General features: G+C 60.1%; 1 protein-coding gene across 2 annotated transcripts in view; it reads left to right on the plus strand.

Annotated features, from left to right (window-relative positions):
- GNAO1 (G protein subunit alpha o1) overlaps window positions 1-25023 on the plus strand; it is a 145898-nt gene that overhangs the window by 116553 nt on the left and 4322 nt on the right. Inside the window, exons 4-8 of one of the 2 annotated variants that reach the window (XM_069456662.1) lie at window positions 4605-4765; window positions 9873-10001; window positions 11818-11947; window positions 15554-15707; window positions 17810-18312. In XM_069456662.1, the coding sequence (XP_069312763.1) occupies window positions 4605-4765; window positions 9873-10001; window positions 11818-11947; window positions 15554-15707; window positions 17810-17997 (762 nt within the window). In that variant the 3' untranslated portion in view covers window positions 17998-18312. Of the gene's footprint in view, window positions 1-4604; window positions 4766-9872; window positions 10002-11817; window positions 11948-15553; window positions 15708-17809; window positions 18313-23832; window positions 23987-25023 lie in introns of those variants that run through there. The other variant, XM_069456661.1, reaches the window with a different exon arrangement.

The raw sequence follows: 25023 nt of genomic DNA on the forward strand, positions 1-25023 counted from the left end.
CAAGTCCCTGCAGTATCTGGCGTGTGAGTAGAAAACGTGATTTTCTTTCCCAATTGCTCAGGTTCTCTTGGTCACTACCCCCCGCCCCCCGGGGTGTGGCTCAGGACAGACAGGCATCAGCTACATCTCTGAGCAGGTGGGAAGGAGGTACCAGGGCAGGAGAATGTGCAGGGGGACTCTCTGTGGCCCAGCAGGTGGGAGCCAGGTGGACAGGTGGGCAAGGCCCTGACTGGGCACTGGGAGCCTGTGCCCCTCCTCATAGCTTCAGGGACCCGCTGGCTGACTGGGGACAGCTTTCTGAAAGCAATGCCCCTCACTGCTGGGTACCAGTGAGCTGTCCCTCTGATTGTCACCCGGATCTTGATGCTGCTTCCCAAGCACGCTGATGACCAGTCCCCAACAGGTCTTTGAGGAAGAACGCTCCTGGCGTGGGTTTGTGGGGGCCCACGGTTTATAAATCGCACCCTCTTGAGTGGGTCTTGGCTCCAGGGTGCTCAGATTGGAGGAAGGCTTGCCAGCCCTGCCTGCCCCTCCGGTGCTCCACAGATTGGTCAGAAACCATGAAGGAGGGGCCCAAAGGAGGAAGTTTGGAAAACTCTGGCCAGGTCCACACCCACATTCCTCAGATGGGAAAACACACTGAGATCCCCTGAGGTGGGCCAGGCAGGATCAGCTACAGGTCCCTGACTCATAGGCCTTGTACTATTTTTAGCCCCAGGTGGAAGTGCCACCCTTGCCCACCCACCCACCTCCCTGAGTTATCACTGTCTGCCTGGGGCACCCAAAGCCCAGGCCCCCATCCTAGCTTTCCAGGTCGCTGCCACCAGGGGTGCGCCAAGCCCAGCCCAGAACCCCAGAGGCCAGGCCCCGTTGGTGGGCAGCCTCCATGTCAGGGGGTGTCTGGGACAGTGCCTCTGGGGAGCTGGATCTGGGTTAGCAGGTGGGCTCGGCCTTCCGGCCTCCACACCAGTTGTAGCCTCCTTCCCAGGGCAGGCAGTGGGGAGGGGGCACAGCTGTGGGAACTTGCCCATCAACCTTGTGCAGTGGACAGGCTCTGATATGTAAATAGCTACTTAGCCTGACAGCTCGATTCTGGAAACGTCTCCAATAAAGGCTTTGGCTCCACATACCTTTTGTGCAGAACCTTTGGTTGGCCACGAACCTTCCAGGTGCTGACTTCATTTCCTTTGTGTCTCTCCCACCCCCAAGGACACCCGCAGATTTCCAGCACCTCCCACTCCCTGAGCCACATACCTGGGCTGGGTCGTCTGTCTCTCCTCTGGCTTAATTGAAGCAGCAGAGTAATGTCTAGTAATAGTAATTGTACCCATGAATAAAGTGTTCCAATTCTGGAGATCCATGAGGTCAGGGAGATGGTAGGCCTGGCACACCCCACTCCCAGCCCCTAGAAGGGGCTCAGTCTCACTATGGGCTCCAGGACTTGTGCAGACTGAAACCAGGGGGAAGGCAGCTGGAGGAGGGGCCCAGAGAGTGCTAGGACCAACTGCCCAGCCCACGTGGACTCCCCGGGGCCCACTCTGGCCCTGTGCCCTTTCCCGCTCCATGCATCCTCCTCCTCTAGCTGCCTGTCTTCTCTGGGACCTGGTGTTAGTCAGGGCCTTGGTGTGTGTGAGTGGCAGAAACCAACCTCAGAGAGGGTGAGGGGACCCAGCCTCAGGGACCCAAACACCTCGACACTTTCCTGCTTCTTTCGGCTAGCTCTATTCTGAGAGGCTTCTCCATAGGTTGGGGGACACAGGTCTTGGTAATACCAATGACTTTGGGGACATAGCCTCTTAAGCTGACCTTACTTGAAAAATCCCAGGGGAAGACCACAGGTGTCTGCAGGACTGTGGGCTTTGGGGCACGAGGGTCCAGCACACCCCCACCCTGTTGCTGGGACCCATATGCATGCTGAGCAGCGGGAACATGCACTGAGGCGCAGCAGCCAGGGCGGGCAGTGGGCACATGGGAGAGGTGTTCTCAGGGACTCCTGGGATATTGACAGGGACAGAGGGGCCTCTTGGGTGGCAGTCACCTTGCTCTTTGGTCAGGAGAGTGGTCTGAGCAAAGTCCTGTCAGCCAGAGAAGCGTGTGAAGAATGAGCAGGAGGGTGTGTGTGGTGCCTGGGCTTAGACAGGTCCCTGTTGTCCTGGTTTGAGTTCCTCTAGAAGCTGACCCGAGACAAGGCTCGGGTGAGACAAGATGTTTATTTGGGAGGTCACTGCAGGAAGCACTGGGTCAGTGGGGAGGGAACAGGGGCGGGAGGGAGCCTAGTAGAGTGAGTTCATGGGTAGGCTGCCACTTTGGACAGCTGGGGCTCCATCCCCAGGGAATCTTCTGAGAGACTGTGTGGAGCTTGTCCCAGAATTGTCTCCCAGGAGTGCAAGGACACTCAGGCATTTGCCTACCAACTGTCTGTCCTGGGCGCTGACTCTTCAAACTGTGCAGCCCGCAGCACACCCAGGAGCAGAGAACTCCTTAGGCAGAGGCAGGAGGCTGGTCGGTCCATGGGAACCCTGTGCAGGCGATCGAGGGCAGTGAGGGGCATGAGTAGGGCTCGAGACAGCACTGCTTCACACCACCCGCTCTCAGTTAGACATTAAAAGCAGCGATCATCTCAGATGGAGCGCAGATCTTTCTGGGTGATGCCACGTCACGCTGGATCTGGACCCTCTCCCAGGTACCGTTTGCCGTCAGAGGTGCTGTGATCAGTGACTGCTCTCAGTACACCTGGGTCTGGCCACAGAGGCTGGCCCTGGAGTCGGAAGGCTCCTAATCTTGAGTCCTGGCCCTGCTTCACCATCTGTGACTTTAGATGAGCACCTTCCTCTCCATGGCCCTCAGTTTCCCCACCTATAAAATGGGGATGATGACACTTAACTGCAACTACTGTATTAGCTGTTGCCGCCACAGACCTCCCCAAAACCGAACTGCTTAGTTTAGCTAAGTACCAGAGACCCTAGTTCGGCTCTGCACTGTGCATCCCAAGCCCTCTTCCTGGGACAGACAAGAGAGCTTGGACATATTCATGGCAGCGGTGGGCCCATGAGGACAGGCAGAAACACACACTGGGCCACACAGCAAGTCCTGTGGCCATACCCAAGCCAAGGAGACAGGAAACATGTTCTGCCTCTGGTAGGGGGGCGTATCCAAGCGTACTCAGGTCCCACAGGGAGCGTGGGAAGTTGGCCCTCTGCACCCGTGGTTTGCGCATCCCGCCAATACTGTGTTTGCAACCTACCTTTGGTTGTGCAGGTGGAATCCACAGATACGAAGGGCCAGCTGTATTTACTAAAAAAATCTGTCTATAAGTGGATCTGCACAGTTTAAACCTGTATTAATTATTCCAAGGACAACTGTACTTTTTTTGGTCAAAATTAATTTTATTTTAAAAATATATCATATGTTAAGTTTATATCTTTTTTTGTATTATAAAGGTGAACGCAGGGCAAAGGGTTGGGTATGAGGTGGAGTGAAGCATCAGGCCCACAGACACAGGTCTCCAGGGTCCCCCATGAGGGGCCGTGGAGCTCTGAGGAGGCAGTGTGTGCACGCATGCAAGAGTCCTTTGTAAACTGTAAAGTGCTACTTGCAAGCTCAAGGTGGTGGTGGTGCAGTCCTGGGACTCCTCCAAGAGCCTTCTGAGCCTTCAAAGACCACTACACTCCTGGTTTTGATATTATGTGTATTTGACTGTAGTCTTTGAAAACAGGTGAGCCCTGTTTGGTATCCAGGATAGGGGAGGGGAGAAACCTGTTAATCATGCGGTACTTTTTCTGTGGTTCCGGCTGAGTCCCAGCCTACACCGTGTGCCTTGAGCAGATTCAGCTACACCCACTCAGACAGGGGAGGGGAAGGAGGCAGAGAAGGAGAGAGCGCCCAAGGTCATTATTTCCCCTCTACCCTTCCCTTGTTTGACCTGGGCTTCGCCTGCACACAGAGGAAGGTAAGCCACAGGTCACAGACAAATAAAAATCAGTAAAATTAAGTTTCAGCTTTGGGCAATCCAGGAGCCTCAGTTCTTGAGATTGAATGTTGGCACGAGGGATTTTCACCGTCTGCACTGACTTGACAGCCAGCCCCCTGTACCTCACCTCCCCCAATTCTCAGCCAAACGGCCGCTCACTGGTACAGCCCAGTTCCAGCGACTGTGCTCTCTCTGCCTTGGGTAAGAAGTGTAGAAAATTACCACTCTAGCCAAGAGCATTGATTTTTAAGATTTTTTTCTTCCCCAAACAAAATACCATACAGAACCCCATTTTCCAAATAGATGAAAGCAGAGCTGCTGGTTGAACTGGAAGGTGGAGCATAGAGCCTGGCCCACTCTCCCTTCCTGCCCATGGGACACGCCAGGGCTTCATGGGCCATGGCTTGAAACTCCTGCTCTAGGACTCCCATGTGACAGAAGGCCCGAAGGCCCTAGGAAGCCCACTGTGCACGTGTCCCGAGACACGGGGATGCTCAGATAGTGGCCCCTGCTCCTGAGCAGGCCATGGGTCCAGCTGTCATCCTGCTGCCAGGGCAGTGCCCTTAGCACAGTCCAAGCCAGGGGTCTTCTGTCCCACCGAAGCCTCACAGCCCCCACCCATCTGTCCTCACAGGCCGACGCCAAGATGGTGTGTGACGTGGTGAGCCGGATGGAAGACACCGAGCCCTTCTCTGCAGAGCTGCTTTCCGCCATGATGCGGCTCTGGGGTGACTCAGGAATCCAAGAGTGCTTCAACCGGTCTCGGGAGTATCAGCTCAACGATTCTGCCAAATAGTGAGTGTCCGGGAGGAGGGAGGCCCAGAGCTGGGCAGTGACATGGTGCCAGAAGGGGCACAGGCATTGGTGGAGCAAGGAGGGCTTGGTGGCTCAGGCCACACCTACTGTGAGATATTCTGCTGCAGGTGGTGGTGTCAGGGAAGGATGAGTGGGGGAGAAAGAGGCCAGGGAAGGCAGAGGGCACAAGAGACAACCAAAGATGGGAATCCCTGAGGGCAGGACCGTGTCACCAGCTTGTTGTAAGAGTGCACAGCTTTCAGTGCAGCAGCCTTTTTTTTTTAATGGTGCCCTTTTATTTTATTTTAGAGAAAATAATAAAATTTCCATTTCTCTGTATTTAAAGTTAAGAATAAAAAATATGTAACTGCATTCAATAAGCATGTTAAATAATCAAGCATATACTTTAATACTGTGATATAACTAAATAAGGGGGAGGAAGGGAGACAGGGAGAGCAGGCGAAGGAAGAGAAGAGAGGAGAGAATGGGGAAGAGGGAAGTGGGAGAAGCCAGAGCCACTTAGAAGGGGCAGGAAGGAGAAAGGCAGAGAAAGTGCCGTCAGTGGCAGGGGTCACAGGCCTACCCTCTGCAGCTTTGTCACTCCAGGCGTCTCTAAGGACATCCTCCCTGGTTATGTGCCCTTGGCCCCTAGATTGAAGGCTCCAGGCCCTGGGATGGTCAGTATTGGTCAGGACCGTGTCTTCTGTCATGGAGACACTGGGATCGCAGCTTGGCTCTCCGCAACCGCACCCAATTTTGCAGTCTGGCCCCGGTGCATTCAGTGGTAGCTGCCCGTGAGGAGCCCTGGCTTATCCAGAGCCCTGGCTTATCCTGCTAGCGGAGGACGCAGGGCTCTGACCTGATCTGATTCCGCCATCCTTACCAGGGCTTCCCCGCAGGGGCCATTGTGCTCCAAGGCCGAGAAGCCCTGGAAACATTTTGATTGTTACGAAGAGGACAGTGTTCCTGGCATCTAGTGGGTGGAGGCCAGAGATGCTGCTAAACATCCCACAGTGCACAGGACAGCCTGCTCAACAAAGGGTCATCTGGCCCAAACATCAGTAGTGCCAAGATTAAGAAACCCTAATCTTAACAGAGGCCAGGGCCAACACACAGCATTCACTCATGGACGCTTCCGTTGGCCGTGATGGTGGCTAACAAACTAGGCCATTTCTGCACACCTAGACTGTCCCCAGGACACAGACCTAAGTCCTGCAAGTCCTGAGTGATGGCTACCTAGGCCCCAGGCCTGATGACCCCCGCAGACTCCTTGGTGGGCAGGGCTGTGACCCAGAGGCTGTGGCCTGCAGCTCCCTGTGCACGCTCAGGCCACAGACCCAGAGCTGGAGCCGGCAGGAGAGCCTGGAGGCCAGAGAGGCCCTCCTTCCTTCTCTCCCTGCCCGCCCCACCCAGGTCTGCGTGCTGGCAGCTCTTCAAATCCTCCCCTTAAATTCTTACCCAGTGTACTAATTATGCCATGAGTTCATTGCAGAAGTAATGTTAAACAACACAGAGGGGCAATTCTCTCTTCCACCTCCCGGGCCTGCCCTCTCCCACTTTTACCCATTTCTGTTAATTTGTCCCAGTGATATCCAGAAAAAACTTGACCTTCTTAGAATCCCCACTGTGAAATCCGGGGAACTCAGCTCACCTTCCTTCCTTCCAGCTCTCTCCACCCCAGCTCCAGGTTTTTGCTAGTTACAGGATTATTTTTAGTTCTTCCGGTGGTTACCTTTATATTTTAACTTTAAATAAGAGACTTGAAACTTGAGTCAGTTTTTGTCAACTCCCCCCCGCCCCCCACCCAGTGAGCTGAGGAAATTCACCTTCTCTCTCTGTCTCTCCCTTTCCCCCTCTACCTCACGCACGCGTGCTCTCGTCTCTGCCTCCTTTCAAATTTTCCACTTCCAAGGTTTATAATATTGCCATTCTCTCCTGTGATCCAGGGTTAGGTCTTCTGTGTCCCACCTCTGGGAGAAGGTTCCACGGCAGGAAAGAGAGGGGACAAATAGACAGTCGGAGCAGGAGGACCTTACACGACTTCTGGCCCAGAATTGTGGTGGTGCTGCTGTTCTAGCACTTAGAGCTTGTCCTTGGACAAAACCATGGGTCCAGTATGTAAAACAGATAGAAGTAGATTCTTTGTGACAGGAGGGAGAGGCAGGCCTGATAGGGTGTCACTTCGAGTGATTCGTGGAGGCCCCAATCCCCAGTAGCTCCCTGCCCAGCCCTTCCCAGGGGTGGGACAGGGCTCAGAGGGTGGGGTCCATGTGGCCTCTGTGAACCTGGCTGGCTCTCCCCTGCGGACAGTCACTCTGGGAAAGCTCCCAGAAACCCTGGGCTCATCCAGCCAGGGGCTGTGAAAGAGGGTTGGTTAGCTTTGGCTTTTCCCAAATCCAGTCCCCTGTTGAACTGGCCCTGCTGACTGTCCACCTTCGCCTCCTGGCCTTCTGTCTTGAAGCCACTCCCTTCGGGCTCTTGCTCCTCTGGTTACCGGCGGCCACTCCACTCCACCACCTCCTGCTGGCGTCTGTGACCCTCCTCACAGCCCCTTTTGCTCAGCTCCTGGCTGCTGCCTCCTCTCTGGCCACCTTCTCAGACGCCCTCACTGCCTCCTGCCTGGCCCCTGAGGTTCCCGAGCTCCGTCCTGGGACCTCTTCCTGTCAAGGCTGGGTGCCTGGGTGATCCTCCCCAGGCCGCTCATTTTAAATTCTTCCTACACGTGGACAACTCTGAACGTCCTATCGCCAGCGCAGCCCTCCCTCCTGACTTCTGCCTTAGGTCAATACGTGCCAGTGGGACTCCCGGGTCCCTCTCTGCCACAACTTCCCCTCCTGCCAAGTGCATCTCACTCTAGCAGGTGGGGCATCTTAACAGCTCTTCCTGTCGTACCCCACACCTGACCTCAGCAAGGTGGCTCCCTTTGCGCATCGCAGGCAGCATCCTGACCCCTTCTCGCCCCTCACACCTGCCCACCATGCTGCTGGCTGTCACTACAGCCACAGAGCTGTGTATCAGCACTGTGGCCAGAACCTATCTGGCCAGAACCTTCCAGGGCTTCCGTCTCACTAGCAGAAAAGCCCAAGTCCCGACAGTGACCTCCAGGGCACACAGTGCCATGCCCCACTCTGACGCCTGCCACTGTCCCCTCTGCCACCCACTCCAGCCTCGCCCACTCCAGGGTGGGCTTCCGTGCCGGCTGGTTTCTCTACTGGGCTGCTCAAGCCTCATTCCCCTCCGTCTCCACGGTCCCAGACACCCTCCCCAACCACCCTTTATTGAATAGCCACCCCCCAGCAGGCTTCCGTCACCGATCACCTGATTCTTTCCTCTGACACCACATGCTGACGTGTCACGTCCTACCCATCTGTTGTCTCACACACACGCTAGCACGAAGGCCCTGGGAAGGTGGCGGCTGTGTTGGTCTTGCTCATCGCCCCTTGCCCGGCACCCTGAGCAGTGGCAGGCAGGCTGGGCAGTAGCTGCACGTTCAGCTTTGCTGGCTGGAGCACGTTCAACAGCTCTCCCCACACCTCCTCCACCCTCCCACGGCCATCTCCTCGTGTGGGGCTCTGCCAGCACAGGGACACATCAGAGGGCCAGGTGGTCTGTCTAAAGGAGGTTTGCCCCGGCTGGCACAGGAGGGGCAAGACCAGAGGTGCCCAGGCCTGGTGTCCAGCTGGAGATGACAGCATGGGGCGTCCAGCACAGCTTGTGAGTAGAGGCCGTGGGAACCAGGACAGGGACAGGCCGAGAGGGGCTTCTCGGGCTGAGACCAGAGCCTGCCCAGACCCAGTGGCCCAACAAGGAGGCTGCAGGATGGCTGTGGCATACAGGTCACCCTGTAGCCTTAGCTCCCTCATCCCACCACCCTACAGAGGACACAGTCAGGCCTGGAGTCCCAGCAAAGTCCGTTTCTAGCAGTCTGACTTCAAGCTTACCCCCTTGAGCCTTAGAACCAGCCCGTCTGTTTTATTTTCCTAGGGGACCTTCTCACAGGGACTGGAGGCAGGCCTAGGTTATTGGCTTATCAGTAAACACCTCTGGCAAAGGTGTCCACGAGCTGGTCAGCAAGCCCATCTCTCATGCTGCGGTGAACGCAATCTGGCCAGGTCCTGCAGCAAGTACGGCCTGGGCCCCCACATCATCCCCGGCTCAAACACTCGGGGTTCCTCCCGTGTGGTTTATCCTGGCACCAGAGATGGGTGGCCTGGCTGGCCCCGTGGATCACTGATTCCTCCTCCAGGTCTGGCCCAGCTCCCCACTTCCTGGTTTCCCAGATCCCACCCTGGCTTTAGGTTCAAACCTAACCCATAACCCTTGCAGGTAGCATTGTCTGAGTGCTTGGCTCATGGCCTGGGCAGGTGAAATGCGAAGGCCTGGTCTGATCCCAGAGCGAGTGGTGGCAAGGGGAGAGAGCCCTGATTCCAAAGAGCTGAGTCCTGGCAAGGCCTGGCCACTGTGCGGCTGGGGAGCCCCCAAACCTCCCCTCCAAGAGCATCAGAGGGAAAGATGCATAGACCCCTTGGTAAACAAGAAGGAAGTATGGAGTGAGGAAAATGTGGGCACATGTGTGGGGTCCTCTCAGAGCACTACAGAGTTCTAAAAGTGTGGACTCTGGAGCCAGGTGTCCAGGGCAAGCTGTGTGCACTTGGGCAAGATGCTTACCTTCTCTGAGTCCCGGTTTTCTAATCTATAAAATAGTACATTTAACTCAGGGAAGTTAAGGATGAAACACTATTATACGTGTAAAGAATAGAAGCTACCTGTTGGCCATTATTATTTTTAAAACGAAGAAATACAAAATAGCATTATAAATATGGTAGTCTCGTTCAAAAGCTTGGTCTTATCTGAGTGTACCTGGAGCCGTGAACATAGCCCCTCTCGGTCTGAGTTAGAGGCTCTCTGAGGATGCGAGACCAGGACCATAAGCTCCTCTTCCTCAGTCGACCCCACCCCACGCTGGCCCTGGACGGCCATGGTCATTTCCATAGTCGGCCTGTGAGGGACTCTGGCGGAGATGGGACTCTGCAGGTGGGTGGCCCGGCAAGCCCGGAGCAATGCCCAGGTGCTCGGTCCATGGTCCCTTGTGTGTTGCCGTCCCCAGCTACCTGGACAGCCTGGATCGGATTGGGGCCGCCGACTACCAGCCCACCGAGCAGGACATCCTCCGAACCAGGGTCAAAACCACGGGCATCGTAGAAACCCACTTCACATTCAAGAACCTCCACTTCAGGTGAGGCCCAGGGGGACACCCAGGCCCCAGCGTTGGGCAGGCAGTTAGATACCAAAGGAACTTTGTGTTTTTTTCTGCCAAGTTCAGAGGCTGGGATGAGGAGGAAGGTTTCCTGGAGGAAGGGTCCCAGTGTGCAGCTATAAGGACAGGAGAATTGGATGGACAGAGGAGGGGCAGCCTGTCCCCCAGGCTGCCCCTCCAAGGCCACCTGTGGGGAGGGGTGGGGAATGGGTCTGGGTAAGCCCAGGCAGTATCTGCCAGACCCTGAGGACCCGCGGAGTCTCTGAGCAGGAAGGGCTGAGAGCACAGCTGACGCCCCCTCTCCCGGTGCACGTGGGGAGCTGAGGCCTGAGAAGCGGGGCTTTCCCCAGGCACAGGCACAGGCACAGGCACAGCCAGAAGCCAGGGCTGGGATTGCCTCAGAACAGGGGCCTGCAGTGTGAGGAGGTTTCTCGGGCCCTGCCAGAGTGCTGTGTCCCCATCTGGAGTAACTGCCATGTTCTGAGGCCTGGGAGCCCCTGCCCTGCCTTCCAGATGCAGCTTCTAGGTCTCAGGTGGAGCAGGAAGAGAGGCCAGGAGGGAGGGGAGAGCAGGGAGCTCAGGCCAATGGCCAGAGTAAGGCCCTGGTTCCTGGCCCCTGCCCTGCCCAGGGTGGGGCTGGATTCTAACACTCCTTGCCTCCCATGTCCCCAGCCCCTGCCTGCTCCTGTGCAGATTCAGGGGGCCGAGGCACTGTATCCGGGTCCCTAGGCCCAGCAGGCGGCCTCTCTGTGAGCTCTGGGAGCTGTGCTGGGCCCAGGAAGCTTGAGGCCTCCCTTGCCTTATAGGCGCCTCAGTCCCTCGCTCACCCGTCAGGAGTACAGGATGGAGACCTCGGCTCGGCCCTCAGCAGAGAATAAGCATTCTGGAGTGGCCCAGAGGCCATGGGCCACCACACCTGCAATTCAGACAGGGCAGCAGGATCCACAGGAGGCGGTGACGGGACAGACCTTTTTCTTTGCTCCAAGCCCACTCTATTCTCTTCTGTCTGGAGGGACCAGGGGTCCTGTCCACACAGGGTCAGGGCACAACCCCCCAGCAGGTGCCTGCCAAGAGGCTTTCTGGGTCTAGGAGGCTGCAGGGCTCCTCACTCAGGGGATTGGGGTGGGAGGCTGACTTCTTACTTCCAGGAGACAAGTCCCACCTGCCGGCAGTCTCGCCCACTGCCCTCGTGGCCCCTGGTGGGTGGAGTCTGAGGGGAGGAGAGGCCGGGCTCTGCTGGGAGGGCAGACAGGGCAGAGGTGAGAGCAGCTTTGTCTGTAGCCAGACCTGGGTCAGATCCCGGCTCCACCACGGCTGGGCTCTCGCCAGGAGCTTGAGCACGTCCTCAGCCCCTTGTGGCTCACTTCGACCACCCACATAATAGGTGACAGTTCCTGCCGGCCTCCCTCCCAGGCTGGCTTGGAGTTTGCCCAGAGAACGTGCCCAGAAAGGACCAGAATGTGCATGTGCCATGAGAGGGGGACCTCTCAGGGGCATTGCTTGGGGGCCAGCTCAGGTGCACCCTCTGAGTAAAACGCTTCAGCTGCAAGGGCAGGTCTTTGAGTCACTACGTGTGAGCACAGCAGGGTCCTGGGACAGTGATGGCCGCCCCCACCCCAGGGATGCAGTGGCCCAGCTCTCCGTCTGTCAGCACCTGGAGCCAGGGCTCCTCAGTAGGCTCCAAGCACCATGCATCCCCATCCTCCTGCCCTGCAGGGCACACTCACAGCCTGGCCACCAGGCATCCCCCCGCCCGCCTGGACCCTGTGCCACCAGCTGCCCTGTTCCCCTGCAGGCTGTTCGACGTCGGGGGCCAACGATCTGAACGCAAGAAGTGGATCCACTGCTTCGAGGACGTCACGGCCATCATTTTCTGTGTCGCGCTCAGCGGCTATGACCAGGTGCTCCACGAAGATGAAACCACGGTGAGTGTCCCTGGGCCCCCTAGACAGGGAGCAGTGCAGAGGGGCTGGCTGAAGAACAGGCTGGCCAGAACCCAGGCCTTAGTTGTCCCCAGCAGCTCTGGGGTCCAACCAGCTGCAGCGGCTGGGGGTCCCGCTGTAGGCAGGCCATGCTGGCTCGCTCCCCTGACCACATGTTGCTGAGGCAAATGCCTCGTGATGCCAGCACAGCAGAGGGGCATGTGGCGCCCGGCTCAGAGCCCGTTTGCAAACTGATCACACACAGCTCTGCAGAATTTGGGTCTTGGGCAGTAAGTTTACTAAAGTAAACTCAGCAGAGTCACAGAGGCTGTGTCACAGAGGCCAGAACAAAATTAAGCAAATCCTTAACAAACCAGGGTGCAACTAAGCAAGAATGTACGTGCAACAGAAATAGCAGCCTTTGCCTTGACAGCCCTCCTCGGAGCACTAGGCTCGGATGCTGCAGGAGCCGTGGGGGCGGGGGGCTAAGGATGCTGCAGGAGCCGTGTGTGGGGTCAGGGGTGCGGCAGGAGCCGTGTGGGGGGTCAGGGGTGTGGCAGGAGCCGTGTGTGGGGTCAGGGGTGCGGCAGGAGCCGTGTGTGGGGTCAGGGGTGCGGCAGGAGCCCTGTGTGGGGCTGGTGGGCCGGGAAGGGCAGCAGGGATGAGGCATGCTGGTGAGCGACAGTCATGGCTCTGAGCCCTTTCTTTGCAGGAAACCAGGCCAGGCTCCCACCTCTGTCTGTGCGTTGCATTCGTCCTGAAGCCTGGGGCTGCTAGCTTTGGCCACTGAGCCCTGCTGGCCTGGCTTCAGAGGGGGACGCTCACCTGCGAGAGGTGCAGCCTTCCTCTGGGCCTAGTCCTGGCTCTGCCACTCACTGGTTTGCTGCTGAATTTAGGCAGCACCCTTTCTGCCTCAGTTACTATTTTCTGTGGAAAGGAGATAATAATAGCACCTGCCTTGTGGGGGTTGTTGGCAGTGAAATGAGATGATCCACGTGCGGCACTTTGGAACCGTTTCTGACACAGTAGCGCCGAGCTGGTGATTGTATGGTGGTGGGTGGGGCCTGTCCGCAGAGCCTGCAGGGGAAGCCAGTCCCTGAGCGTGGCCCACAGAGTCACCGGAGACAAGCCCCAGCATTCCCGGGAGCAGGGATTGTGGGCCATGGGTCACACCCTGGTGTCTGTCGTCACCTTCTATCTGGAACACACACAGACCTTTGCCCCGAGCCTCTCAGGGTCGGCTCTGAGGGTTTGAGGTGCACTTGTCATCGTGCTGGGCCTTGAGCAAAGCCTGTCTTCTCTCGGGTCTCAGCCTCCTCATCAGTCCTGCCCTGCTTGGTCCCCCAGGGCTGCTGTGAGGATGGGGTGTGGGCTGAAGGGCCACTGATATGGGGAGGAGGAGCCGCCGCCCTGAGGGGCTTATGCAGAAGGGGGGGCTTTTGGCTGATGGGTGGGCAGGTGACCCAGATCTGTGCCCTGCGCCGGCTTGCCACCTCGCTCTTCCCCTTGCAGGCCCCACTGTGCCCTGAGTTGGGTTTCAGCTGTCGTCGTTCTCCATAGTCCCAGCAGGCCACTGGGTCAAAGAGTAGGCCTGGTCCTGACCCTGAGGACAGGGTAAGAGTTCCAGTGAGTGTAGGGGTTGAGCCTGGGGCTGGCCTCGTGGGTGGCCTTCCTGTCTGCCCCTCCTGCCCAGCAGGGCCTTCCTCCTGGAGCACTTGCTCTCCCGTCTCCTGCCTTCCCCACCTCCCTCCTCCTTCCCATTGCCCCTATCCTTCTTCACAAGGGCCGGACCAGAGGGCCTGGGCAAAGCCCCAGCACCTGGGGCCAAGGTCAGGATGGGTTCTTCCTTAGGGTCCTTCCCTCCCCCAAAACTGGCAACCTTCGCAGCCCATCGCCTGGTGGCAGCGCGAACAACGTCACTGCTGTAGGATTAAGTGGCCACCGTGTGCCAGGGGGTGCGTGCAGAGGTGGACAGCTGGGAAATCGGACAGATCTGGTCCAGGGTCTAGCGCCACCCCTGCCAGCTGTGTGCGATCGTGGGCCAGCGCCCCACCCTGCCCGGGCCTCCACCTTCTCCTCTGTAATGATGATGCTGGTAGACAGGCCTCGTGGGCAGTGTGAGGCCCTCGGGGCTGAGAGCTGTGAGAGTGGCTGCACCCGGGAGTCTTCACTTGGTAAATGGCAGCTGCTACCACTGCGTCCAGACGCCGCGGCTGGAGGTCAGGTTGCAGGATGGGTGCTCTACCCCAGGGAGGCAAGAGCGAGGCCCCGCGGGCCCAGGCCTTGTCCTCAGCTGGTCTTTCTGGTCAGCCCCATGTGTCCCTCCCTGGCCTGGGGTGAGAGCTGGGGCTGCCCGAGACCGAGGTGTCTGAAGGCAGCGCCTGAAGCTAGGCCAAGAGGACCCTGGAGCTAGTGGCTGCCGCCTGCCATCTGGCCACACTGTCCGCCGCACCCCGGGACCCCGAGGGCCTGGTCCTGGTCTCCTTTCTGCTCTCAGCACCGCCCAGCCAGGCCTCAGGCTGCCACAACTTCTCACCATCACTGCCGCCACCACCGCCTGCAGGGCCTTATCTTGCCAAACCAAGGCCAAAACCATGGGCAGATTCGGAGAGACCCTCCGAGCCGGGCAGGTATGAAGCACCTCCCTCCAATCGAGTCCATCAGCTAAGAGTTGAAAGCAGCAGGTTCTCAGGGCGCTGCTGGGTGACTTTGCTGTGACGCCTGCCCAGCCCGCCCCTGCGCCCACACTCAGCTCAGGCTCGTCCTCGCCACCCTGGCCTTCATCTCCAGCCACACAGGCGCAGGCCCAGGACGGCCTCGGCCCCCGCGAGCCTGCACAGGGGCCTCCACATGGACTGGCCTGGATGTCCTGGCCCGAGACTGGTTGAACCAATTTTTCAATTTTTTCCTTTCTCTTTCCCTCTTATCTACCTCTCTGTTTTAATCTGTTTTGCTGTGTTTCATCTTGGGGTTCTTCTGGCCCCTCTGCTGAGAAACCAGCCCCATCAACCAGTTCTCCCAGAGCCTTCCGGCCCCAGCCATGGCTCAGCCAACCCAACCAATCCACCCAACCACACCAAGGCCACAGCAAGATCACCCCCGACACGCTGTCCCCCCTGGTATCTGCTTCCAACTCGGGATTAATTCGAGGATCTCTGAGTCCTCGGTTAATGTTTCCCAACTGAATGTGTGCACCCTCCCAACCTCGCTGTCGAAACCGAATGACACCCCAGTAGAGAAATCTGCATGGCCCGAGGTTCTGCGTAGACGTGTTCGGTGGTGGTTGCGGCCCCTGCCCTCAACATGCATGGTGCATGTCCTCTCCATGCACTGGAGCCTCTCCGGTGACCTCACAGCCCTACCCGGGCCAGCTCTGGACGGGGACAGCATTCTCCCACTCCCTGCCCCCGCTCTGCCCCACCCTGCCTGCGTGTGGCATGAAGCAGGGCCGTCTCCTGTTTGTCCTGTGGATCCTCCTGTCTCCGTCCCGGCGCTGCGTTCAGCCACACCAGTGGACCTTCCCTTGGCTTGTCCCGCTGTGTCGTTGGCCACGGGGCGTCAGGGCCCTGGACGCTGCCACCCCTCACTCGCCCCTCCGCTCTGTTGCAGAACCGCATGCACGAATCCTTGAAGCTCTTCGACAGCATCTGCAACAACAAATGGTTCACAGACACGTCCATCATCCTGTTTCTTAACAAGAAGGACATATTTGAGGAGAAGATCAAGAAGTCCCCGCTGACCATCTGCTTTCCTGAGTACACAGGTAGAGCCCTTGCCCCAGGACAGGGGATCCTTGTGGCGCCGGCCCTCTCCTCAGCCCATCCCGTGGTACCCCTAGGACGCCTGGATCATACCACACAGAATCCGGCGTGAAACAGGCCCCAGCATGCCCGGACTGTGCACAGTGAGGGGCTTCCTCGCCAGGGGCGGCGGGGCTGGAGCCCTGGCTCTGCCCCGGCCCTGTGAGCGGGGACACTGAGTTGCTGAGGGGTGACGAGTGGGGGCTTGAGTCAGGCAGCCCAAGGTTCATGCCCCAGCAGCCTGGGCAGATCATGTGACCTCTCTGAGCCTCAGTTTCCACGTCTGTGAGATGGGGGAGGTCGCTGTGACTGCCTGGCCTCCCTCACATTTGCCGTGAGGATGCAGTGAACTGATGCGCACGCAGAGCTCAGCGCAGCACCTGGCGCATCGTGGTGTCCTCTCTGCATTCGCTCCTGGTGCTGGGAGTGTGGCTGACTCTCAAGCACCCTGACAGCACCTCCCACCCAGGGTTGCTGCAAGATTCGAATGACAGAGCTTTGCAAGCAGCAGAGCCCTGGCTGCCCTGCAGAGGTGCCGAGGACAAGAGGCCAGCTCTGTCGGGGGTTACCTGACCCTGACCATGGGGAGGATGGCTGGGCAGGAAGGCAGCCTGACCAGGGCCCCTGGGGAGCTACAGGGCCATAGCCCAGAACCCATCGGCTCCCTGGAGACAGTCAGGCCCTGGCCAGAGGCAACAGGGCTGTCCTCAGCCTGGTCTGCCCTCAGGCCCGGAGAACACAGAGCAGGGGCAGACAGTCCCAGCAGGGCGGGCCTGTGGTCTCCAGGGAAGGCCCCGGGCTGAACTCGGCTTCCCTGAGAGTGGGCTTGGGGCAGGCAGGCTCTCCCCAACCCCTGTCTTCCCCACCTCCCCGCTCAGGAGCAGGCCGACTGCCCTGCAGGCTGGGTCCCCAGCGTGTCCAGCCATAGGTGGGCAGGGCTCAGCCTCACACCCACAGCCATCTTTCTCCCTAGCCGTTGGGGGCCTGTGGATCCCGCCCTAGTGACCTGGGCTTGTGGCCTGTGAGGCAGTGGAACAGGCAGGGTGGGTCAGTCACCAAGGCCAGCTTGGGGCTGGGGTGGGGAAGGAGAGTACCACTACCCAAGGGGGTCTGAGTAGTTAGCTGCAGTCCCAGGGACACTCTCTTCCCCTCCAGCCCAGATTTAGCAAAGAGCTGTGGTCCTCTGGACCCTTGAGGCCAGGCCTGGAGGCCTGCACTCGTGTGCCTCAGATGGCCCTGCCCCTCCAGGCATGCTACTCCAGCTCTCTGCCCAGAGGCCCACCCCAGCTTAGCGCCACGGCTCCAAACCCAACTCCAGCTCCCCGCCCTGCCACTGCCTCCGAGGGCCATCTCAGCTCTGCCTGTGCAGGGCCCAGATTCCTGGAGCCTGTCGGGCCTCAGTGCAAAGCCTGGGTCCCGTTCCTCTGCTCCTCCCCAAGCCAGCAGTTTCTCTGCTGGACTCCCCTCTCCCTGAGCCTACCTGGACACCAGAGCAATCTGGTGCCCGCAGAGGAAGGCAGCAGGCGGCCAAGCCAGGCAGTTCTTCCCCGAGAGTGACCGCCTAAGCGGGTGGCGCTCACAGACTGGTCCTCCCTCCTGGCCCCGCCTCGCCGCCTGCTCTGCAGGTTCTCAAGCAGGAGAGGGCCCAGCCGGGGCGTGCTTCAGCCAGGCCACCTGCAGACCAGTGCTTTCCAACCTCTTTCCACGTGACCCGTAGTAAGACGTAGTAAGACGTAAAGTTTTCATTAGTAGTCAGGCGCACACAGGAGAGGAAAACAAGTTTCATGAAACAAGACTCACCCTTAATATGGGAGACACGTGGGGAGACTTGATATCGTGTTCCTTCCTTTCATGGTTTTTACACTGGACTGGACCCAGTGGCTGAATGCGTGACCCACCGTGGATAGAGCTGAGCCCTCAGCCTGCCCCCACCCCATTAGGTTTTCCCTTTATTGTCGCCTCTGAGAGGCCCTTGCCGGGTGGGTGTGTGGGCAAGGCTGGGGCCGTCGGCACCAGGCGGCCGTGGACCCCGCCTCACCCGCTCTCTGCCCGTTTGCCCCCGCAGGCCCCAGCGCCTTCACGGAAGCCGTGGCTTACATCCAGGCCCAGTACGAGAGCAAGAACAAGTCGGCCCACAAGGAGATCTACACCCATGTCACCTGCGCCACGGACACCAACAACATCCAGTTTGTCTTTGACGCCGTGACGGACGTCATCATCGCCAAAAACCTGCGGGGCTGTGGCCTCTACTGAGAGCTCCGGCCGCCCTGCCTGCCACCCACCACCCAGCCCAGCCTGCCGCCCCTGCCCTGGAACCAGACCTCTGCCACCCTCCGACCACTCTTTGCACTTGAGGAAGAAGACCCAGAGCTGGCACCAAGGGGCAGGAGCAAGTGTCCTCCACCTGCCCCCCGCCCCACTCCTGCAACATCAGAACACGTGGTAACGCGGGGGCAGGGCTGGGGGGCTGAGCACAGCCCGCAAGGCCAGGAGACTCGGCCCCTGTGGCCTCTGCGTCGTCGCCGTGTTTCATTTAGAGGCTGGGGGAGGGGGCAAGGCCGCCGCTTGGCCCAGAATGGGCACAGCCTACACTTGATGACTCTCTTGAAGTCCTGGAGTGTCCTCCTGTCATCTGGGGTGGTGCAGGTGGCGGGAAAGCCCTGTGGCAGGCTGCTGGCAGGTCGGAGGCAGTAGGGGCCATCCCCCAGCTTTGCCTGGGGTCTCTGGTCACGGGGGAGGGGGGCAGCTCCATCAACAAAAGCTGGGTGGGGGCTGGTGGGACCAAGCAAACGTCTTGTGTGTCTGAGGGTCAGGACTCGGTGAGTGCCTTCCTCCTCCCTCCCCTTGGGTCTCAGCCCTTCCTTCTCTGTGTCCCTCTTCCTTGGCCATTGCCCTCCCAGAGAACCCGGCCCTGACTCCTCCTAGGCCTAGAGTGCTTCTGGAACCGCCTTATCCCAAAGGCAGGTGGCAGGAGGGCAGGAGGGGCAGAGTCCGTGGCTGGGACAGAGGTTCGGGAGAGGAGGGACTGGGGGGGAGGGAGTGGGAGCAGCTCCGTGTTGACTGGCCTGGGGCCTCCGCCCAGGCCTTACAGGCCCAAAGGTGACCCGTGTACTTTCTCCAGTTGCCCTGGGTTCAGGTGGCCAGTCCAAGGTGTGAGTAGACGTGCTTTTCTTTCTCTGATTCACAGTGAATTCAACTGAAGCCAGCAGGGGCAGGCAGAGGCCTTTGGGCTGGGGGTTCTGTGGTTGGGGAGGCCTGGGGCGGGGGCTGCGGACCAGGCCCCTGTGGCCAGTGCCCTGCTGCACTCCATCTGGTAAGGAAATCAGGAGTCTGTCTGTAGCCTTTGGTGTCCTCCCAGCCCCTGAGGGCAGAGGGGGCAGGTAGTGGGGACCAACACCCTGGAGTGTGAGCTGCGAAGGGCCCGGCCAGACTCAAACGTGCTCCCCTGCCCCCCACTTTAGGGGGAGAGTCTTAGGACCCCTAGGGGGCTTCACTGCAGAGAGCCCTGAGCAGAAAGGGGTGGGGTGTGTTCTGTGACCATGGTCCAGGCTGGCCTTGGGTAATCGCCGTACCCCTCTGATTCCTAGGTGCCCAGGTAGGCCTGTGTGCTTGGGCAGGGGACCCAGGCCGCCCCTTGAGAGGCCTCTGCCTCCCCCCTCACCCCTCCGTTCCCCCGGCCGCCACTGTGGCCACTGCTCAGTCCCACGCGGGACCCCTGGGCTCGCATGTGCAGCCCCCTGGACTGGCCCAGAGCCAGGAAGAGCCCTGTGCCAACTGCTCAGGGCTTGTTGTTCCCAACAGGTACAGAGCTCTGGGTGGTGCACGGGAGAGCCAGGGGCCCCTCCCTGGTGCCATATGCCTGTAGGGACGGTGCCTGCAGGGGCCCCTCCCCGGTCTGGCCGTCCTGCTGCTGCCTGTGGCAGCCGGGCCGCAGGAGCTGCCCTGTCAGCCCACGTCCACTTTTGTTTCTCACCTGTGGTGTTTTGGACCTTGTACCAGGTGCTGGGGCGTGGCAGAAGTCCCAGTGTCCTGCCATGGGCAGCCAGGGCCAGCTAAGCCATCTGCCCACATTGACGACAGTAGTTACTTCCCAGCAGCAGCACCCTGGCTGGGGCAGCTGCGCCCCTAACGCTGCTCCAGACTGGGACCCCAGGCTCAGAGCAGCTGGCAAGAGGCCAAGCCCCACCTCTAAGGCCGTCACCATGCCAGTGAGAGCCACTGGCCCTCCAGCCCCAGGGCTCTCCATCTCCCTGAGCCGGCACAGTGGCCAGAGCCCCTGGCTGGGCTCAGGACCCCAGACCCATCTGTAGAACCAGGCGGGGGGAGCAGGTGCTCGGGCCTTCCCAGCCCTCGTCCCCAGGCTGCCTCTCTCCCTGAGATGTGCGTTACTCTCTGCCTTCTGCCTCCCACCAGCCTGCCGGGGGTCCTTGGCCCTCAAGGGTATCAGGGGACAAACTGTCTCTGTGCGCGTCTCCCGTCCGTGTCATCACCGGCGGCTCCACCAGGGGAGGGATGGCTGAGAGTGACAGGAGGGCTTTGGCTCCGTCGTGGCTATGGATGTGAAGACATGTAAGTGAGCAGACGTGGGGTGGTCTCTTATCCACTGTGGCCCGTGTGTGCTGCCGCAGGGCCATGGTCAGCTCTCGGAATGGCTCATCTAGCAGGCCAGGGGGAAACTGGTTTCTAGGAAGGGTGCCCGTGCCGAACTTGGATGCCTGTGGGCGCGTTCTGTGACCTGCACCGACGGCCGTCGTAAGAGCCAGGTCTCGGCCTTCCCCCTGAGCACTGACAGAGGTCCCCAAGGCTCTCTGGCCTGACTGGAGCAGTGAGGGGTACCCGAGGCCCAAGGAGGGGCTCAGCTGGACTCTGGCCTGAGGAGGGCATGGGGTCTGCCCAGCCCTGAGCAGAGAACACCGCCTGGACCCCGCCAACAGCTTTGGCGTTCTGGGTGCCATGCAGACCCTAGGTTCCTGGTGCCCTGTCCCTTCCTCTCCCCTCTGGGCCCAACAGAGCCTTGGGGACTGTGGCTGTGCACTCCCACCACGGGGTAGTGGGCAGCACCCGGGCAGGAGACCACCACTATACCGGGTGCCAGAAGCTGCCTCTGCTGCTGGCCGCTCCCCAGCCCAGCTCCGCACCCCACTGGTGGGAATTGGAGGCCCCTGCCCTCCGTGTACTGTACTGGGCTTCGCTGAGTGTCCCGGGACAGGAGCAGCCCCAAGTCCCCCCGGCTCAGCCCTGTAAACAGGCTGTCTTCTCTGCAAGCCAGTTTCACCCAAGCCCTTCCCTCGGCCAGCGCAGGTCCTGCAGGGACATCAGCCCCGGCTCCCACCCAGCGCCTCACGGTTAGTACCAGGGACTGACTCTGGAAGTCCTACCTTATCTCTAGCCCGCACACGGCCCGAGCACCCCCTTTCTTTCTTGTTCTGACCTCGCGCCGCTTCAACACTCTTGCAAGTAAATCCTCCACAGTCCTGGGTGGTTCTTAACGAACCCTCAGTCCCTTTCCTGCAGACCACATCGTGCCTGCCCGTCCCCTTTTTGAGAAGTCTGGGGCACGAAGCCCTTCCGCTGCCTGGGCTCTTCTCTGAGTCTCTGGAAGCCTTCAGGTGGTCCAGGCTCTGGACCCAAGGGTCTGGCGTCGTGGCCTCCAGAGGTCCAGTCTGGGGTGCTGAAAGCAGTCACCCCTCCAGCCAGTTCCCCCATCAGGCTACAAGCCGACAGAGTGAGGGGTCCCAGCAGCCCAGGGGACAGGGCCAAGGCGTGCGCTGCTGTGACGGGGTCTGTAGTAGGGCTCCCATCCCCCTCCTCCTCTGGAAGGAGAGCCCTGGTCCCACCTGCCCAGAGAATGGGCTGGAGCCTCCAGACAGACCCCGCTTCAGCCAGGTGAAGGCCCCTGTCAAGGAAGGGGCAGGACGGACCCCTCGTTGAGAGGGGCTCCCTCCAGAAGGGAAGCTGCCGTCCCAGGCCCAGGGCACCAAGACCACCAGCGTAAACCCACAGCCCCTCCCGGCGGAGCCCGCGGCTCCTCCCCTCCCCGCACACCCCCACGTCCACCCTCCCAGCTCCCAGCAGCCGGGCCCTGCACCCCCTGGTCCTCTCTGCCCCTGCTGGCTTGGCCCCCGCCCCACTGCCACCCTCTGCCCCCCACGCCCTCCTTAGCAGAACCTTCTCTCTTAGGTGCAGTGGTCCCCCCTCCACCCGCTGCTGCCACCCACCCCATATTAACTGTCATTTTGTAAGAAAAGTGACTTGTTGGTTTAATAAATCTCTAGTTATTGTAATAATTTATTGGCTGCCGTAATGTATTTATTAGTCACCTACCGTTAATAAAAAGTGCCAGCTTTTTCTAGCGTGAGTGTGATGTGTTGTGTCAGAGCCCAGGGAGCTTCTGCCAGGCACACCCGCACGATGCGTGTCCTCGTGCCCTGTCCTGGTCGGGGGACTGCAGGCAGCCTGGCAGAGTGGGCACAGTCATCCTGCGGGCAGGACCAGGGCGACTGGCCGCCCTGCCCGTCTGTCAGGATTGCCGCCAGACGGGAGTGTTCTGTCCCGTGCCAAGCCACCTTCCTGTCCTAGAGTGCTTGGTGCCGGCCTCCACGCTGCTGCCGGGCCACGGCTGTGCTGGCACCGCTTCCTGCCGCTCCCGGGGTACGCTGAAGTCTGGGGCACGTGGAGGACTTGGGGGAGACAGCCTGGGGAGGGTTTCCAGTGGCTCCGCGGGACGGGGACACAGGCAGGGGCAGGTGGCTGCTGGCTGTCTGTGACCCCTGGCTTCTTTGTCTTTGCTCACGTGATGTCTCCATTAGGAGCACTCCAGCGTCTGCTTCCTCCTCGGAAGCTTGTAAGGATGGGCCGTCCTCTGGCTCCTTGGTGATGAGTTCTGCTCAGTGGCGGCTGGGGGGCAGGCCTGGGGGCACAGCGGGGGGCTCGGTGCCGGCGCCTCCCCACCCTGCAGCATCTCCCCTCCTCACTGCCCTCCCCATGTCCCTGGGATCAGCCCTTCTTTCCGGGCTCCCTCCAAGGCCCTGTCCCCTCAAAACCAGGTCTGGCTGTGCATGTCCTCTGCTCCCTGGACCGCTCCTCCGCTCTGTGCCACTCCTGGGACCGCAGACCTTCTCAGTGTGTGCGCGTCGTCTCTCCCCAACTAGACTGTGAGCTCTCAGAGAGCAGGAGCCTGACCCGGTCATTCCTCCGTCGCCTGGCAGCCCAGCAGAGGGCCTTGCACACTCGCCGGTCGCCAGTCAGTGCCGGCTGAAAGGATGAGCGAGCCTTCCCCACCTTCCCATGCAGAGATGGGCCAGTTCACAGAGAGGCACGCTCTTCTGTACTGCAGGGCGCAGGTTACCCAAGGGAATGGCCTTGGCATCTCCAAGCAGAGCAAGTCAGCCTTGCCCAGGGCCAAAGGCTGGCCGCCTCAGTCTTGGCTTTTTGGGGTGCCCAGTACGTTCCTCCATTCGCTCGTGCGCGAGGCGGCACTTCTTGCATAGTGCACCTTGCAGGGCAGACGGGCTGAGCTGGACCGAGCCGGAGGAGGCGTGGCCAGTGCCCCAGGCACTCCTGGGGGCAGCCCTGGGCAGGGGCATCTCCCTTCAGTGTCGGCCCCCAGGAGGCTGGGAGACCTGCCTGACTTCCCTCCGCTCACAGGAGGGGCCTAAAAACCCCTCACCAGAGAACATGCCCCAGCCACAAACTGGGCCCAGGAGGAACGGTCCAATCCAGCCCGCACTGTCCCCAGCACATTTGCACACACATGCACACACACGTGTCAGGAGACCCTCCCTCCCCCGTGGCTGGGGACTCTGCGGTGGGGAGAGCCCAGGTCACCCTGTCCTCAGCCTCCCCGGAGAGCCATCGTTGGCTCCCAGTCCAGTCTCTGCCACTGGATGAGATGCTCTGTGACACGTTCCCAATTCCAGGTTCTCTCATCAGCCTCCTGGAGGAGCCGGGGACACAGGGGCCCCCTCGGGCTGCTGAGTAGCCCGGTCCCTCCCTCTGGAACCTAATTCTCCTCTTCTCTCTCCCTGTCTCTGTGTCTCTCCCTCCTGCCGCCTGTCCCGCTCTCCCTTCCCCCGCCTGGGGCTGCAGAACCGCATGCACGAGTCTCTCATGCTCTTCGACTCCATCTGTAACAACAAGTTCTTCATCGATACCTCCATCATTCTCTTCCTCAACAAGAAAGATCTCTTTGGCGAGAAGATTAAGAAGTCACCTTTGACCATCTGCTTTCCTGAATACACAGGTGGGTGTCACGCGGCCCTGTGCGCCGGGAAGCCCCGCCCCTGGCAGGGACCTGTGGGCTCGGCCAGCACCGCCTGGGCCTGCCGGCGAGAGGGACCCGCTGCAGGAGTGGGGGTGAAGAGAAACGTGGAGGCGGAGGGCGCCACCAGGTTTGGCCCTTCCCGGGACACAGCCCCGAGCGTGGTGGGAAGTGGCCCCTCCTGAGCCGTATGTGTTGTGACCGAGTGACTCAGGAGTGACAGGGCAGGGAGCAGGGGCCAGGACAGGACCACAGGCTTCCCCTTCCCCTCTCTGGTCACCCTCAAGAAGAGGTCTCAGGACTAGCAGGAGAGCCTCCCCTCACCCCTGCCCAGGCCTAGGCCACATGGTACCTTTGTGGGAAACAAAAGGAGGACACGGCCTGTGAGTGCAGCCTGGGCTGCGTTTCAGCCCGCACCTGCCTCCTCTGCTGTCCGCGTTGGTGCTCGGGGCACACACGCCTCTGCCTCCTCCTCCACCCCTGCCTCTGCCTTCTCTGGGGCTTTTCTCCTGCTCTCGGGAATGTAGCAAGAGATCCGCTCCCCAAATGAAGCTCTTTCCGTGGGTGGATGAGGGAGGTTGGCTTCCGTGGGGCGGACCAGCTCTGGGCTGCTGCTGAAGGCCGGAAGCAGGGCTGGTGGGATACCAGCGTCCAGCCTTGTCCCTCTGCGGAGAAGATTCTAGGGGTCCCTGGGGTAAAGTCACCCTTGCATGCTGGGAACAGAGGGCCAGCACCCTGCAGTGGAGGAAGATGTGTCCTGTCCTCCCTCCAGGTAAGGGCACAGGCTGCCTCAGCCAGGAACCCAGTGACACAGCCCTGGAGTGCAGGGCTACACAGGTCCCCAAACCCAGACTTGGGGCTCCCAGATTGCAGTGGAGCAATGACTTAATCACCGGTGCCTCGTTTCCGTGTGGGCACCAGGGTAGATCATAATGCCTTCCCCGTAGGGTGGCCGTGAGGATGGCCAGGTCTACACAGCCACTAGCTGTTACCCAGAGGCAGGAACCAAGGCCAGGGGA

This window comes from Eulemur rufifrons, chromosome 23, assembly GCF_041146395.1.
Source record: "Eulemur rufifrons isolate Redbay chromosome 23, OSU_ERuf_1, whole genome shotgun sequence".
In the NCBI taxonomy this organism is placed as follows: domain Eukaryota; kingdom Metazoa; phylum Chordata; class Mammalia; order Primates; family Lemuridae; genus Eulemur; species Eulemur rufifrons.